The sequence below is a fragment of the Hippocampus guttulatus genome, chromosome 1, assembly GCF_054856545.1.
Source record: "Hippocampus guttulatus isolate MCC_2025c chromosome 1, RoL_Hgut_1.0, whole genome shotgun sequence".
In the NCBI taxonomy this organism is placed as follows: domain Eukaryota; kingdom Metazoa; phylum Chordata; class Actinopteri; order Syngnathiformes; family Syngnathidae; genus Hippocampus; species Hippocampus guttulatus.
In genome coordinates this window covers 5,666,404-5,683,814 of record NC_141261.1, presented here as the reverse complement: position 1 = coordinate 5,683,814, position 17,411 = coordinate 5,666,404, and the positions used below count along the sequence as shown (strand labels likewise).

The 17,411-nt window shown below is 40.6% G+C and overlaps 1 protein-coding gene across 7 annotated transcripts in view; it reads left to right on the top strand.

The window, feature by feature from the left end:
* The first annotated feature begins 589 nt into the window (after positions 1-589).
* cacna1db (calcium channel, voltage-dependent, L type, alpha 1D subunit, b) overlaps positions 590-17,411 on the top strand; it is a 62,424-nt gene continuing 45,602 nt past the window's right edge. For all 7 annotated transcript variants that reach the window (XM_086105943.1, XM_086105938.1, XM_086105913.1 and 4 more), the window contains exons 1-3: positions 590-737; positions 3,748-4,216; positions 5,860-5,965. In XM_086105943.1, the coding sequence (XP_085962069.1) occupies positions 704-737; positions 3,748-4,216; positions 5,860-5,965 (609 nt within the window). In that variant the 5' untranslated portion in view covers positions 590-703. The remainder of the gene's footprint in view (positions 738-3,747; positions 4,217-5,859; positions 5,966-17,411) is intronic.

Sequence of the window (17,411 nt, the reverse complement as noted above, 5' to 3'; positions counted from 1 at the left end):
ACACGATAGTTTAAAAAATATACAGTATTTTGATTTTTTTGCTAGAATAAATCTCAATGGTTCAACATTACACAACACCACAAGAATGCACTGCAATACTTTTTTTTTGGGGGGGGGGAGCGGTACTTATAGCTGTCACCTGGGACCCACCCTTCATAAAAAGAATAGCATTTTTACATTTGTTTGTTTGTTAGTTTAGTTTGTTTATTGAACATAAAACATATACAGTAATAATTTGACAGAAAATAAGGTAGATAAAATAGTAAAAAGAAATAAATCAGTCTTCATTCAACACAGTTATTGTACTACATGATGTAGTAGTGTACTGCACTCTGTGACATGAGTGGTATGCTTTTCACACGACAAGCGTATTTTCATTCAAGGGAGCAAACGCAGTTAATTAGTACGAATGAAATAACCCTAACACTGTATTTTAACCAACACCACTTTTGCTCAATGCACATTCTCTCTTGTCCAAGTTGAGCTACAGCTCTGTAGGCTTCACTTTTTGTTGAGTGGACACTGGAGCACGGATTATAATGGAAGGATTACGCGCAACCGGTTATCCCTCATACAGGCACAGGTAATCCAATCACTGGTAACCTTCCAGCGTGGTTCAGACAACTCATTTTCTCTGGAATAGCAGCACAGTGAAGTCACAAAAACGGCACAATGAGGCCTCAGTGGAAAGGCAGGTGACAGAATGCCATTCATTATACGAGGAAGACCCCTAAGGGGTAAGTGCGTTATTTTGATGTTAACTGAGAGAATAATTCCTGATTTGATACCGATCTTAATGTGTTTATTTGATCATGCCTTTGATTTCAAACAAATAACTATTCAGGAAAGATGTATCAAGTAACTATTTAAAAACATTGGTCTCTCTGAAAACCTAAATCACATAATACATTATACAAAACCCCTTTTAACCCATTCCTAATTGAAAACAATTGAGAGAAAAAGGATTTGTCTGTCTGTATGTCAAAGAGCCAAGTGTGGGGGCGTCTTTAAACTGCTTCCCGCTTGCAGGTAAACCAGATGGGTTAGTTGTTATTTTTATCGTAACAGAGCAATGAGATTTTACATGATCTGTGAGAATTCTCTGAATATTATACACATTATTTTAAAACACCAACAGGTGCATTAAAATGTAGGCATGTTTTTATTTTCTTGCACGTCCATATATGCAGCATCGTGATCTGCCCCAGTTCGTCTTCGTGGTGGCCAATAGCTGGCTGACCGGCCACGGGTGGTTCGGGTTCGGTCCAGTGTCGGCAGAAGTGGGCTGAGGTTGCGTTGCCCTCCTCCCGATTCATGTGCGCACAGACACCCGGATGTGGCCAACATGTTGGTTGCTTCTCGCGAGGCTCCGCGCTCGGAAAATATTAGGAATATAACTCAGGTTAGCCTCGAATATACTCTCCAACGATGAGTTGGATCTGACGTGGAGATTTTCCATGTGGATTCGAGGATGCTAGAAGAAGATGAACGGGCAGAAGGTAATAATATAGAACAAATTGGAAAAACGGAGGAGAGTTGGCGCGGTCCTGTGTGAGCGTGCTTGTGCGCGCGTGTCCGCGTTTATTCAGCATACCGGAGAAAATGAAAATATTGTGTAGGTTTTGACATTACTTTTTCGCGTCGTCTTTTTCTGTATAGTATAGCCGACATTACGTATTTAAAATGCTTTGTGCGACCTACAAAAAGAATTGACTTAATTTAGCAACACCTTTCGAAGACACAACCTACAAACCTCCATAGAAAGTGGTTAACAATTCTTATCTAGTTATTTTTACCACGACAACAAAATACATTTATACGCTAATATTGCGTGTCAGAAATAAAGTAAATAACCTCACGTTTTAAACCATAAAAATACGCCTTGCCTTTCTTCTACTTTATTTCATGTAATATCTCCACATAAAAAAAAGAAGCCTATTTTGATTAACCGAATGATACTGTACAACAAGACCACCTTGTATTATTTACAGCAAAATGTTTTGTTCATATGTCACTGACAGTATAGGCTAATATGAGCCAGTGAACTGTGCAGACAGTTTAGATTCAGTTCCCACTCAGTGACGGTCTGAATGTGAGTATGAATGGTTGTCTGTCGCTAATTGTGCCCTGCGATTGACTGGTCACAAGTGCCGGGTGTAGTCAGCTGGCTCTAGTTCACTGTGACCCTGAAAATGATAAATGGTAGATAAAATAGATGGATGGATGTTTGGTTAATGGCAGAGCTTGTCTTTTGCTGCATCTCAATTGTTTCTTGAATGGCCACGGGATATATTTTTCTAGACTTGTTTACCGTTTGAAAACTCGTTTTTCAGACGACATGACATTACAGTACTCGCTGCTGTGGACCAAAGAGATGAGTCAAGGGCACTGTCTTTTTAACTCTCAGTTTGTATTGATTTTAATGACCTACTCATTCATTCATGTGGACCGTCCTCTTTGCCCCTCCATACTCACTTCAAACCACATCGTTTTATATTTTACGCCAAGCATGAATGCTCCAGGGAAGTGGTATATTTTTAATAAGTTTAATTGTTAGTTCGAATTACAAACCGAAAAAAATAAAAACAAACAATGGCTTTCCACAGAGTGTTGCAGAGAAAAATATACAATTTTGGCAAAGGTCTGATTAAAGGTGCCCCTAGAGTATAAGGATTTATTTTCTCTTGGCCCTGTTCCATACTGCTTGCATTGATGCTTGCACTGTGGCATTGGCTAACCTGATTTAGCATATGGCTGGAGCAGGAGTCGGTTATTATGGCCTTGCATGCCAAGATTTTTTTGTCCCAAAAATTTTTTTTGCCATTCAAGTCCAAGTTGCACATCGCTGTGCAACGTTCGGCTGTTTTATCAATACTACTGACCAAATACAAAGAAAGCAAAGCGTGGAGAGTCTCAGTTGCCGAAATGCATGGATGTAATCAGTGAATGGGATGATTAACCATGACTAAGAGCATTTAAAAAAAATACTCTCTCACATTAATTCTAAGTTGTTTCCTCTCTTTGTTGCAATCCACATTTTTCTTGACAATTGCACTGTGTTTTTATGGTTCAGACAGTGCAATAAATTGTATGTGGAGCCTCAAAACATGATCCATGGTCATTTTTTTTCTGTTGCAGTATGTCAGTTGATGTGCTGAGCTGAATTGCTTTGGTGTTACGGTGAAGGGTTTTCTAACAGTAATTTTTTTTTCGTGATGGTCTACTTCACTTGCATTTAGCTGCATTGCTGGGTATATAGCAAGCCTTAGTAAGCATGAGTGGCGTGTGGAGTTTGAAGTTGGGCTCCATTTATGCTCCACCAATATGACTGCACAAATGTATGAGACATAGTATAACATGGAAAAAGAATGCAAACAATACTATTGATCTACATCTCTGCATCTGCTAGATAAAATTTGGATTCACTTAGGAATGTATGTATTTTTCAGGCACCATTAATTCACCACCAATATCGACTCAAGTTGCATTTTTGACATGAGTGCAAGCCATAATAATTTTTAATTAAAATTTTATATTTAATTTCACCATTCTAATTAAAATAAGTGTGTCATATTGTCCAGTAACATGATAGCCAAATATATGGCTCTAGAAAAATAAGGAAATATAAGTATTCCCTTGATGCTTGCGAACCTGTAAGACGTTCCTTGCACAAAATTGTTAGTACTGTTGATGAGGATATTGCATATTTATTGCTAATAGATTGCCTCTTTCTATTTGTCCTTAAAGGGGCACAGTATGCCAGCAACAAAAGGACCACTTCCTCTGCTGATGCCTCAGCCCTCTGGTCGGAAAGCCAAACTCATCTGCAGCAACTCAGTCCACCTGAGACCCTGCACGCCCCCGCCACCAGTGGCAAGCCTGTTGGCTCATCTTATGGCCTGCTGGGATCAAAGAGTGACACCCATGTACCCGGTGGCACTAGTTCCGTTGTCAGCCCGGTCCTTGCTTGGCATGCAGCCATCAACGCCGCTCGCCAAGCCCAGGGTGATGTGACGAAGCCTGACATGAGTCCGCAGCGCTCAGCGTGTACCACCGGAGCAGCTCCCGTCGGCTCACTGGCACAGAGAAAGAGGCAGCAGTATGCTAAGAGCAAAAAACAGGGCGGGTCGACTAACAACAGGCCACCCCGAGCGTTGTTCTGCCTCACCCTCAACAACCCCATCCGCAGGGCCTGCATCAGCCTGGTGGAGTGGAAGTATCCTTTTGATAGCGGCTGTAGTGGGTAGTGAGTTTTCCTGCAGTTAGAGACAAGCTGGGTATCTCACAAGAAAAAAAAAGACAAGCTTTTTCAAAACTTTTGTATTGTCCAAACCAGAGGTTGTTTTGTGAAAAAAAATTGTGAAAAAGACTTCAGCATGTATCACGAAAGCTCAGTTCAGCACACATCAGAGATTCAAGTTAGTGTGTAGATTTTAGTGCCATCTAGTGGTGAACTCATAGAATGCTTTGTCCTAAACTTGATTTGCGTGCATTTTGAATCAACCACACTTCGCAAGCCTACCCCCAATGTCTTCAGCAAAGGTACAAGAAATCCAAATGATTTCCAGTATTCCTACAAGTGACAAAGAAAATCCATTGTTACATGTTCTCATCACATACGACAAACTACATTCGCTAAGTTTGTCTCCTTCAGCTCTCCATAGCAGAACAATGGCGGCAAAACATGGCAGCCTCCTGTAGGTGCGGTGCACGCAATTTGGCGATTACGTCTATAATTACTATATATATACTATAATTACATTTTTAAAAATATGTTGATGTGATAGAATATACTTTTTTGCATATTACTGAAATTAATCGTGAGTTTTTGAAATAAAGAACAGTGAAAATTCAACAATTTTTCCCCCCACACTATCCCTTTAATGCTGCTGGTGTTTTGCCTGTTCTTTGGCTTGTACCTTTTTTTGCAACATCTATTCCAAAGCAAGGAGCTGCTTCATCAAATTGTGTTAGGAGGAGAAAGAAAATTATGTAACGTGTGTAAAAAAAATAAAAAATCTCCCATCCTGGTGTCAAAAAAGATTTCCCCTTCAGTGAGGGCCAGATAATCAATCAGCACATCTACAAAGACATCATGCAGCGAATGCTATGTTGACTGCGCAAGAAGAAAAAAAGAGTTGTGGCAGGAAACCATGTGGCTGCTTCACCATGACAACGCACCAGTTTACAATCCCTGCGCATCTGACAATTCCTGGGAACTGGGAACGTCGCCGTGCTGAGCAATGTGCCAACTCACCCGACCGAGCTGGCACAGTGTGATAATATTCCTCTTTCCCAAGCTCACGAGGGTCATTAAGAAGAGCCACTTTGAAGACATAATGACGTTAAGATGCCCATGATGACAGAGGTTAGATGGATTCCGTAAAATCCTTCCAGGAGTGCGTGAAGGTGTGGTCGAGAAGGCTTGGAAAGTGTGTCAGACTCTAGGGGAATTATTTTGAAGGGGAAAACATGGAGTTTGTAGTTTGGATTTGAAATATATCTTTTGTGTCAGCAATCCTGGAACTTTGGTGGCACGTCGTACACAGGAAGTTACATGAAGTTGGTCGAATTGCATTCAAAGCAGTCAGACTTGTTGCCAATGTTCAGGTTTAGGTTTTTAATGCTTTTATGTTGCTTTGCGCTTCACACCTTTTTACATTTATATGACAAGTAGTTAAAAAAAAAAAGAAATGTGAGATGCATTTGTGATGTGACTTGCCTTGTTCATCCCAATTTATTTTGTTTTGTCAGGATTGTTGTAGGTTTGTGTTCAAATGACTTCCATTCTTATTCTAATACAAAGTATTTTCATGTTTGATATTGTGGTAAAACCTCCCTTAACAATTTGACTTTCAGACCATTTGATATATTTATACTGCTGTCTATTTTCGCCAACTGCGTGGCCTTAGCCATCTACATCCCTTTCCCGGGAGATGACTCCAATTCTACCAACCAAGAGCTGGTAAGCAAAACTCTATACGGTATACAGTGTGGGTAGTGACGTCATGGATCAACTGTTCGCTGGCTTACGCATGCTGATTTCTTTCGTACCAGATCAGCAGGTTTGCCTTTGAGGGTCATATCATACTGCCAATCAATCAATTATTGATTGATTCATGCTAGGCTGACACGGCGGGGTGTGCGGAAGAAGATGTTGGGTTAATTGTCGAGTCTAATTTACCCACAGGTGTGAATGAGAGAGTGAATGTTTTTTCTGTCCATGTGCCCCATACGATTGACTGGCAACCAGTTCAAAGTGTAGTCACATGACATATACTCTGGGTGTCCATGAACCCTGAAGTGGTACAGTATAGAAGATGTATGGATCCGTTTGTTTTGTTGTTGTTGCCAGATTCTACATGTCCTTAGGCAACCTTTCGTTCGGTTTTTGGTTTCTTCTCTGAGCCTTGCAGCAAGTGTGTGTCTCTGTAGAGCAAGAGGAATTGATAGTTGTGCAGAGAAACCTCGCATGTTCTCTAACAGATGGGGATTACTCAGTGTGTATGTGTGCACTCATCACTGGAGCAAAATTCACTGTGTATGTGTGTGTGTGTGTGTATTCATGAGAGTGAAAGTGAAAGCTGTGCAACTTGAGCACACCACGGAGGGACATGAGACTTTTTATTATTAAGTCAGATATATTTCATCACAGCTCCGATTTGTTTGAATTTTGGAAAAAAAAAATCATAGGAAATACTGGAAATTTGATTACCGGTAAATTGTTCAATTGGTGTTTAACAGGAACAAACTTCATCACACTTTATTAAGGGAATATTAAAGAGTAAAAAGAAGTTAACCTAACCACTTTAACAACAATAAAAAACCCCTGAGAATACTGAAGCACACATATTCACAGTGATATTCTTAACTCTTACATGTGAAAAAAGTTGAGCACTTTCAAGCATACAAATACCGAGTAGCACCATTGAATCCCCTAACAGTTCATCACAAGTTGAAATAATGATGGAAATTCTACATTTTGCTCTCAAATGCTTTCCGTGCGGTTGATATTTTCTGGCAATTGTCAAGTGGGCAAAAATGAGTCATGTTGTGGACACACAGACTTGACAGTCACCTAGTCACAGCTTCTGTAAGTATCAACACTTGAGGGAGATTGATATCCTGAGTTACAGTATGTCAGCAGTTTCAGGCTGTAGTACAACATATATAAACACAAAACATTGTAAAACATGTTTATTGGAACTGATTTTTTTTGGTACATGAGCTCAGGAATGAATGCCAGAGAAACTTGAACGTGTATTAGTGTGTACATGCTGAGGGATTAAACTGGACAGTGGATTAGTCATCCATGAATGAGCGGAGGAAGGGATCTATCTATCTATCTATCTATCTATCTATCTATCTATCTATCTATCTATCTATCTATCTATCTATCTATCTATCTATCTATCTATCTATCTATCTATCTATCTATCTATCTATCTATCTATCTATCTAGCTATCCTGTCTGTCTGTCTGTCTATCTATCTATCTAGCTATCCTGTCTGTCTGTCTGTCTGTCTGTCTGTCGACCTACAAAGTTCAAAATTGGCGATTTCGCATCATAGTTTGAAAATAAAAATTCACACTTTGCACCTGATCAAAACACATTGAATAGCAAAACCTAGAATTACAGATTTTTCCGTTGGAAACGATGTGCTGGAAGCATGCGCCTGGCGCCTGACGTCGGGGGCAAGCTTGTTGCTACTTATAGCTAGCAACAATCTTTGGCTAGCTTGCGGAGTCTGAGTCTAAATCAATAATCATCGTCTCTAATATGGTGAATAAGATACACTTTTGTCAACAGTCGTTCTCACGAAGGGATGATGAGGAAAGATGAGAAGCCATGCTAATTGCTAAGCTAGCCTGAGAGCGACATGTCAGAACCGTCCAACTTTGAACAACAAAACAGTTAGCATGTTTGGTTTACTGAAGACTCTAAATTAGGTTAGGTGTGACTGTGAGTGTTAATAGTTGTTTGTCTACTTGTGCCCTGCGATTGGCCTGCAACGTGTCCCGAGGTCTACCCTTCCTCTCACCCGAGAGTTTGCATGTGACGTCTTTGGTTTGTTTGCTTATGTTTGCGTCTGTGATTCTCAGAAACAAGAGTCACATTGCATCATTTTCTCAATCGGGGATTAAAGGTTTAGAGGAGAGAGGAAATGAGAGTTATATCAAGCAGCATATGGCTTTGACCAACATCCATGCCTTTTCCTTTGTTTTTTTGGTCATGTAAACAGAGCATTGAACACTTTTGGGAAATAGAAATGTGATTAAATGTTATTAAATGTGATTTCGTCGGAGCCACGCGTAGACGTGCTCATGACAGTTTTGTAGAATTTGAGCGTTGAAGTGTGCAAGTGGATCAGGATCTTGAGCATTGGAGTCAGGTGCGGACCAGAATTGGCCACCACTGTTCTACTAGCTACACATAAACACTGTATTCATTAGAAAGACATTGTAAAGTCGAGCGTTATTGTTTTGGTTGCCGGTGGTTTTGGGGATGTGGGAGGAACTGCGAATACCCACAGAACACGAACAACAGGAAGAACAAAAACTTGAACTCGGTTGGTGTCCAATCGATCACAGATCATATCAGATAACCATTTACACTCTAAATTCTATCATCTTTGAGTGGAAACTGAAACCACTACACCAAAGTCAGATCAACGCACCACTACACTGTCATTGACTTGGTTCTACTGTAGCAATATGTCATGCTAAATAAACAGACAAAGGTGCTTGACATCATGCTAGCCCTGAATCAGATTAAGATCTGATTCAGGGCTAGCATGATGTCAACAGCGAGCGAAAATGACAATTTTAAACACACACAATTTCAAAGTAATTCCATCGAAGCCTTTTTACTGGTTCGTGTATCTGTAGTAAAGAGCTACAGTAACAGGAGAGGTGTGCTTCGGTTCTTTCGTCTGGTTTGTGTGCTGAAAATCGGACTTTAATTCACTTGAGGTGCATTCCTTTTTTTTCCTCGTCAATGCATTGGGAATGCATTTGTATTCATTGGGATCCATTACACTGTGTGTTTGTGTCATGCAAGAGTTTGTGTGTTTCAAATGGACCCTGGGGGCTTTGCAGTTATTTAGTAAGTAGGTGACAGCTGTTGGTCGGCCGATTGGGTGACTGCTGAGCACCCAAAGGCCCAGGGACCACAGACACTGCTGGGTATGTGGGGCAAAGAAAAACAGACACACACACACGCACACACACGAAATGTAACTTTGTAGACGAAGGGTGTCAAACTCATTTTTGTCGCGGGCCACTTTGGAGTTATGTCTTCCCTCGGAGGGCCGTTACGAAAGTGAATAAATCTTTACGGAATCATCTCATTGTATTATTACTTGTACAAAACAAATTGATGGATTACTAGTTTTGTAATCACTTAAGTCAACTATCTGTTTGTTCAATTAGGTTGAAAGTTTCTTTTTTTCCAGACAATGGTCTCTTTTGGTGAAGAGAAAAACTCTTACCGAGGAGCTGACAGTTTCGGCGGTCACATCAGCCTTCATCGGAGCTGTCATTGCTTCCTTGTGACGTGTCTTCAAAACAGCTATTTGTTCGATTATTGTTCAAGTGAGTGTAAACAGGGTAACAAAACAATTGCAAATCAATGTTATTTATCACACCTTCACAGTTTGACATTTCGGTACAGACTTTAGAAAGGATCATGGAAGTTGACACATGAATTGCTTTGGCGGGCCACATAAAATGATGGGGCGGGCCGGATCCGGCCCCCCGGGCCTTGACTTTGACACCTGTGTTCTAGACCTTAAAATGAATACAGCATCTGCCTTGTAAAACACGAGGATGCTCCAATTTGAATTAAAATTAATGTGTTGAGCGTAATTAGAAAATGGATTCCAAGATAAGTCCATTTGAATGTTGGACACATTTATGGGGTGATGGAGCACACAAACGATGGGTGCTCCCTTAAGCACCCCTGTTGTGGCTGCAGCAGGACTTGTACTGTCACTGTCAGTTTCAAATTATTCCATTATTGTTTCTGCTCTAACATGCATTAAAATCCTGAACTTTGGCTGGGCGGATAGCAAACAAAAACACAATTTTTCTTATCGTCCTTCCTGTTTTATTGTTTACAGTTGTGCCACGTGTTCCCGTGAGCTGTAAATGGCCACAGTTAATAAATGAAAGTGGGAGAATGGGTAAACAGGTGACGAGACGATCATGTTACACTGCAGCAGGCTTGTGGTAGATGGGACGAATGACAAATTTAATCGCTGCCTGGTTGACTTTGTCCTCAGAATGTTTCGCTGTGCACAGGGATGAAGCTGAGCATGAACCTACTGCACGACTATTTTTGTGTATGCAGAACATTGGCCACAATTTAAAACATATTTATAACTACTTTGTATTTGAGATCCCAGCATGGGCCAAAAATTGTTTACCTGTTTTCACTTTCCATTATTACGTTTGAGTTTTTGACCTCAGTAGAGGTCTGCACTCAGCGTACCGAGTGCTTCTCCTTCACCTTATTGTCAAGCGCAGCTGGCTTTCATGGCAACTGTCACTATGGCAACTTGTGGAGTGGAGTGCGCAGGATGAGAGGCTCTCAACATTGTGAGCTTAGACCAAGAAGGGGAAGAAGGCAGCAAGTCCAAGAAATTGCAAACAGGGCCTGGAGAGGAAGCGAGGGCCGAGGAGACGCTAATGAGGGTTGAGGAGCGGATGAAAGGGAAAAAAAAAGATGACAGGAAAAGTAATTCAAATCATGGCTGAGGAGAAAGAATAAGGGCAGGCGAAGCGCTGGGGGAATTAAGAGCATGAGAATAACGTGATGAGTCAGACCACTGGACATAAGAGTGATTTTGAATAAATTTGATCTGTTCATACCACTCAAATGTGAATATATAAAAACAAGTGATTACATTAAGCAAAGACTGAATGGTTTTTATCTTGCATGTGAGTGTGCAGTCGCATTACACGATGTGCCCTGTTTTTGACTGGCAAACTGTCTTGGGTGTCATCTGCCTTCTTGACCTTCGACTGCGGTGACAGCAAGTAGAAAATCACTTATTTGTCTCACAAGGTGAAAATCAATTTCAATAGGACCCACTGGGCTCATCGCTCAACTTTCATGCCATTGGCACAAGTCTTGCAGTACCAGGCCGGTCTGGGGTTCAAGCGTACGGAATCACTGCTGATCATTCATTGGTCAACTCATTCTCATTTGCTTACTCATTTTGTGACTGTAAGTTTTAGCCACAGCTGGAAATGACAACAACAAATGAAAACAAATTTGAACCGACGCCGTTGCTGTGCTCAGAAGTCTCCCCCTTCTCGCTACCGCAGTCCATTTTCTTGCAGCCCTCAGTCTCATCTTGTCTGATATTCATCTCCTTAACGTGGTGACAACAGTGGCATCTTTTTCTCCATTGTTGTAACTTGTTTCTACAATCTCATTCCTACGGTGGCCTTGAAGTGCAAAACACAACAGCAAAAAAAAAAAAAAAACCCAACAACAAAAAAACACAAAAACAAAACACAGCAGCAAATGAAGAAACAGAAGGCATTGTTCCAGACAGATCTACTCCAATTGCTACCCTGATTAAATTAGCCGGTGGCATCTTCCTTCCTTTGCAATGTGCTCCAATTCAATCCCAATCAAAAAAAAAAAAAAGAAACACACCCAGGAAACGCTTTGATTCTCACTGAACTGAGCTCTAATGAATCACACTGATGGAAGGGGCCTATTTTTCTTGAAAATGTCAGTCAAATCCAGCAGTGGGTATTCAACTTGAGAGGTTGCACAGACTTAGATTGATCAAATGAAACCCAGAAAAGACACTTCACTTTGACAGTCAGCAAAGTAGCAATTAATGTCTTCTCTATTGACATCAGATTTAATCTACAAGTATCACTTTGCATAATACTGCTCCGGCTTTGATTGTTTGAGACGAAGAAATAAAGTGAAGGTTATACTAAGAGAAAAAGGAATTGCCTTTTTCAAGCAGCACTTTAGTCACGAATGGTTCATGCGGCTATCGAACACGCAGGTGTACCATAAAACACTGCATCTTGCGCCACGTGATATCGTCATCATCACTGTATTAAGATTTGGTTGCCATGTTCAGAGGTAACCGCGTGTACTGATGCCTTTGATCTTATTGTGGCTAATGAGAACACAATCTAATAGGAGCTGATTAGCCTGCTTCTGGTTTCCTTGTTGATTCACTCCCAACATTGTTTTTTCACAAACAGCGTACTACATTATTTAAAAGAAAATCCGTGATGATGATAGTGATCTGTATATTTATGTAGTTTGAAAAAAAATGGGAACTTATACTCGTTTTGGTCTTGCTCAGTGTTGTTTTTTTTGTTGTTGTTGCTATTTTGCTTGTTTTGCATTTTAAGCTAAATGCTTAAGTTATGTTCATCATGCATTTCCAAAGCATTCCAAATTTCGAAGGATTAGCGGATGTATCTTGCTGCAGAGATGCGACACATTTAGAGTGGTCAAGCTGTGGTGGCGCTCATTCTGGACTGTTTGGACTATCTTATTATTAAAGTTACCAACAGAGGATAGTTTTGCTTCATATTGTTTCCTCACTCACTCTCAGTCATGCTGCTCTGGGATTTACTGTGGAACCCGAACTTTAAAACAATATTTCTGGATATACAAAGCTGTTATAGCCACCTGTTACATCACAAAGCTAACACCATAGAGCTAGGTAATATGGAGCAAAACATTTACGGAAGCGTCACGAAGCATTTAGTGTTGTGTCAGCTTCAAATTATTATCAATGAGGTTAGTGGCACCAAAAGAACTTGTTAATGTTTGTCTTGCAACGCCAGACAAACACTCAGATCAATACACCTGCATGTTCACACACACACACACACACACACACACACACACACACACACACACACACACACACACGCACGCACACACACACATACACAAGTTCTTTAGGCAAAAATAAAAAGGAATCAAAGGAAGAAAAACAAAAGATGAACCAATAATATTAGCAAAAGCAGGGCACTTGATCTATTTTGTGGTTTTGCGATGTGTGAAGGGACAATGAATGCTACTTCTTGGTCACGCTGCAAAGTTTCACACAACATAATGTTGCACTTCCAAAGCACAGCCAGTTCATGAGTTCTGTTCCCAGTTTTGTTTTAATGTGGATAAATTCCTTTTGTCCCGCATTTCATCTGTCTGTTCTGCTTTTAACCGTTTCATGTACCCTGTAACCTGATAATCTGCCCCCTCTAGTAACCGCCGTCCCTAAAAGGGTTAACCACCAACAATTGTAGTACATACTACTCCTTATTTTAACGTTTTCTTCCTTTTGCTGTTGCCACGACAACCGGGATTCACAAATCATTCAGGATTTAGCTGCAAAAATAATCTAGGGCATTTCATTTATCCTCAACCATACTTTGTCCTGGCTTTTACCCTACTAAGCAGAATTTCTTGTCCGGTTCCCAAAACAGAGGATTTGAAGGCTTACAGGATGTGCTGCTCCTCCTTAAATCAATTAAGCGGCTTTGCTTTCTCTCTGCATGGAGGGCCCGAGCCTGCGTTTTGTTGTCATTAGTGAAGACTTGGATCTGAAAGTCATGGAAGGTAAAGATTAAGAAAAAGCAGCACAAATTATTTTCATTCCCCACTGCAAATAAAGTCAGGGCCAATAATTCGTGCGGAACATGACTGTACCTTAGTCCCCGTTGACACTGCATGGCTCAAGTGACACAGTTGAGATTGCAAAGGTCACAATTAGGATATGTGTTATGGCGGTGGGAAGAGAAAAGAATGCATGCAAGTGGATACCTTCAGGTTGCAGGATGCCTGCAGGTTGTTTGATGTCTTTCGTGAATGTACACACAGATGTCACTTGAAACGTACTCAGAAACGGGCAGTTTAAAAAATTCTGAGATGGGCATTCAAATTGGCATTTGGATCTGGAGAGTTAATTCAGCCTTGTCAAGTGAAATGTTGGAAATTTAGTTTTTTTCCAGACAAACTTCCCCCCCCCCAGGAAAGAGAGATTTCTCTGACCTAGCTGACACTTTTGGCTGTCACTCCAGCCGTCGTCAGTGACAGCTGCAACTGTGAGCAACGAAAGACAATTGTCATTTTATGAGAAAAAAAACATGTCTGAAAAAAAAAACTTTAAAAAGGAAGACAAGATGAACGCCACACCGCGGTTTAAAGTGTTGCGGAATTGGAGGAGGACACATCCTTCATGCATGAGTTGCATTGTGAGAAACTAAATTCCTGTATTTATAAATGGCAATCCGCCAAAAAAGTTTCATGATAATTACTTGAATAATTTTTGACACGCCAAATGCTATCATAACAGCTTAGAATCAGGCCCTAAAAAGTCCCTTTGTCAGGTTCGAAACGAACCGAATAATCTTTCGGATCCCAGAAAGGTAGACACCAAACAAAACTCTGCAACAAAAATATTTATTTACAAGAACTCAAGCGCACCGACAAAGTATGAACTGAAATCCCTGGTCAATAAGGAAAAAAAAAATCCAAAAAGCGCTTGGAAAAGACTATGAAATAGTTAAACCGAGAAAACTAACTAAATGTCAAGAATCCAATTCACACGCAATAACAAAAACAAAGTCAAATGACTAAACAGTACTTCCAAAAACATGATGTTAAGGGAACTGGCGAGAGCAAGAGGTCTCGCAAACAATCACTTGAGCAAGCGCAGCAACAAGGTCAAAATAATCCGATAAACTGCAGGCAGTTTGCATGGCGAATGATAGGCAGCAGGTGTGCACACTGATGGCTCAAGTTTGCCACCTGCTGGAGACACACAAGAACAGGATCATGACACATTTTTCTCTAAATATTAAGATAAGAAAACCTTTATTAGTCTCGCAATGGAGAAATTCCCGATTCACAGCAGCAAAGCTATGAAAGGAAGAAGTAGAACAACAAAATATAGGAGCTGCTGGAAAGGCAGCCACTCACGCGGCGCCATTTTGAAGTCAAAATAACAAAAATTAAACAACAAAACACATAGGACACAGACAGTCGTGCAATCTTCACCACTTTTCTGCATATTCAATATATATTCATTATTGCGTTTTTTTTAAATAATCTATTGGAGTAACATCATTATATCAGTATAATATAGTCTTGTGATTTTCTGTCAGCATTAAAATTCTTTCCTGATTTGCAGGGAAAATCATGTGGTTCTACAGGCTCGTAATGTGGGAGATGGCATCCATTTTGTGGCTAAATACAGTTTGGTTCCTTGCTGTACACTTTCATGATTGATTTTTCTTTGAGCGTGGTGTTCCCTTCAAAATTTTAATGATGAAGTGAAAATCTTGCATCACAACTGGATACACTTTTTATCTGAAATGATGACTTGTCAGACTCAACTCAAATACAATCTTGAAAATATTTGAGATGATGCTATTACGTGAGTCGTTATTGCAGATAGTCAGTGACCCAACTTGGAATCTTATTCACTGCCCACACATAAAAAAAAAAAAAGACCCTGATTTCCATGACAACCGTATCCCGACTGCTCACAAAGAGATTACTGTGATATGTGAAGGGCTGGAATTTTTTTTTTTTTTTGCCAATTTTTTTCGACTACTGTATTCCTCCTAAATGGCCAAAGACAAATGCGACTGATCTACTCTATCTATTGATCTACTCCATTGTAAAAAAAATTACAATTGGTGACTCTAAGATGTTCACCAAGTTAATTGAGCCCTGCCCCAACACATTGCTACAGGTTGAAAGCAGTTTCCAAATGCCCCCCTCATAGCAGACAACTTAACATCACGCATAAGTGGAGATCTTGCGGTTTCTTATAAACAAGTAGGTTCTCTTATAAACAAGTGTGTCGATCTCCTACATGGACTCCACCGAATCCATTTATGCTTCCATCATGGGCTTTAATTTAAAGGGAATGAGAAGAGCTGCTTCGATTGCAATTCACGAGTGTACACTCCCATAACGGCGCAAACCTCGTTTCTGACTGTGAGCACCTACGAAAATACCAAAAGAAAGAAAACTCCACGAATGTGCACAGCCTAGTGTTCAAGTTCTTTATATCGGTCTTTGTCTCGAGACCACATTTAATGGTGTTGCTGTCATGTGGGAATAGAAGGCATTTTTATTCTGTCTTGTCTCGGTCTTGGACAGGGTGGACTCGGGATTTTTGATCAGGACCAGGCTAGTACTACTGTGATCAGTGAGAAATGCGGGTGCTGCACTGCCTCCCCGGTGTTGCCCTGAGTGCCACACCCCCTGCACACAGATAGTGGATTAAGAAGACTGGAGACATAATGGCCCACAAATAATTACATTTGAGATTTGTTTCATTGTACTTTCAAAACAACAAATGTAATTTAAAAAAATACACTGGTCATTTGGTTCAGATTTTTTGGGGTGATATTACTGTGATCGTCTGAAGGTCTTTTCTCAGTCTCGACCTCCAAAAGCCTTGTCTTGTCGCAGTCTTGGTCGTCTTAGGTCTCGATAATGGCTCTGTCTCAGTTGATGTGGTCTGGACTACAACACTGGACCACGCTTTGCGCTAGACTTGGGCACAGAAAATAGGGCTCCAATCGTTTGCGTGTGAGCGTGTATGAGCACATTAGTAGTCATGTGACCACTGCATTCGTGGTCTCTTGAAATCTCCGTACTTTGGCTCCCGTGTCAGCAGTTCAACACACATTTCAGAATCAGAATGTAGGTGAGCGATCTCGGCAGCAGCTTTACTTTGACGTCCCTCTGGGGCTCACAGCCGTCCATCCAGCCACTTAGAGCATATTTTCATGGTATACCGGTCGTATACGGGGATTACGATAACATCCATCCGTCAATTATCTGAGCTGCTTATCATCACGACTGTCGCCAAAGGCAATTTTCTTTTAATGATTTTTTTTCCCACAACTGTTCATCAAAGTCTTTGTCGTAGGTTTCAGTTACTTTCATATTACACACAATAGTCTGCAGTCTCATGTTTTTATATTGGGCAACTGGAAGGCAATCTATGGTATAAAGCAGGGGTGTCAAACTCATTTTTGTCGCGGGCCACTTTGGAGTTATGTCTTCCCTCGGAGGGCCGTTACAAATAAATGTTTACGTAATCATCTCACTGTATTATTACTTGTACACATCAAATTGATGCATTACTAGTTTTGTAATCACTCAAGTCAACTATCTGTTTGTTAAATAAGGTTCAAAGTGTCTTTTTTTCAAGACATTGGTCTCGTTTGGTGAAGAGAAAAACTCTTACAGAGGAGCTGACAGTTTCGGCTGTCACTTCAGCCTCGTCGAACCTGTCACTGCTTCCTTGTGACGCTCTTAAAAACAGCTATTTGCTTGTTGTTTGTTCGATTATGGGTCAAGTGAATGAAAACAGGGGAGCAAAATCATTTATTAC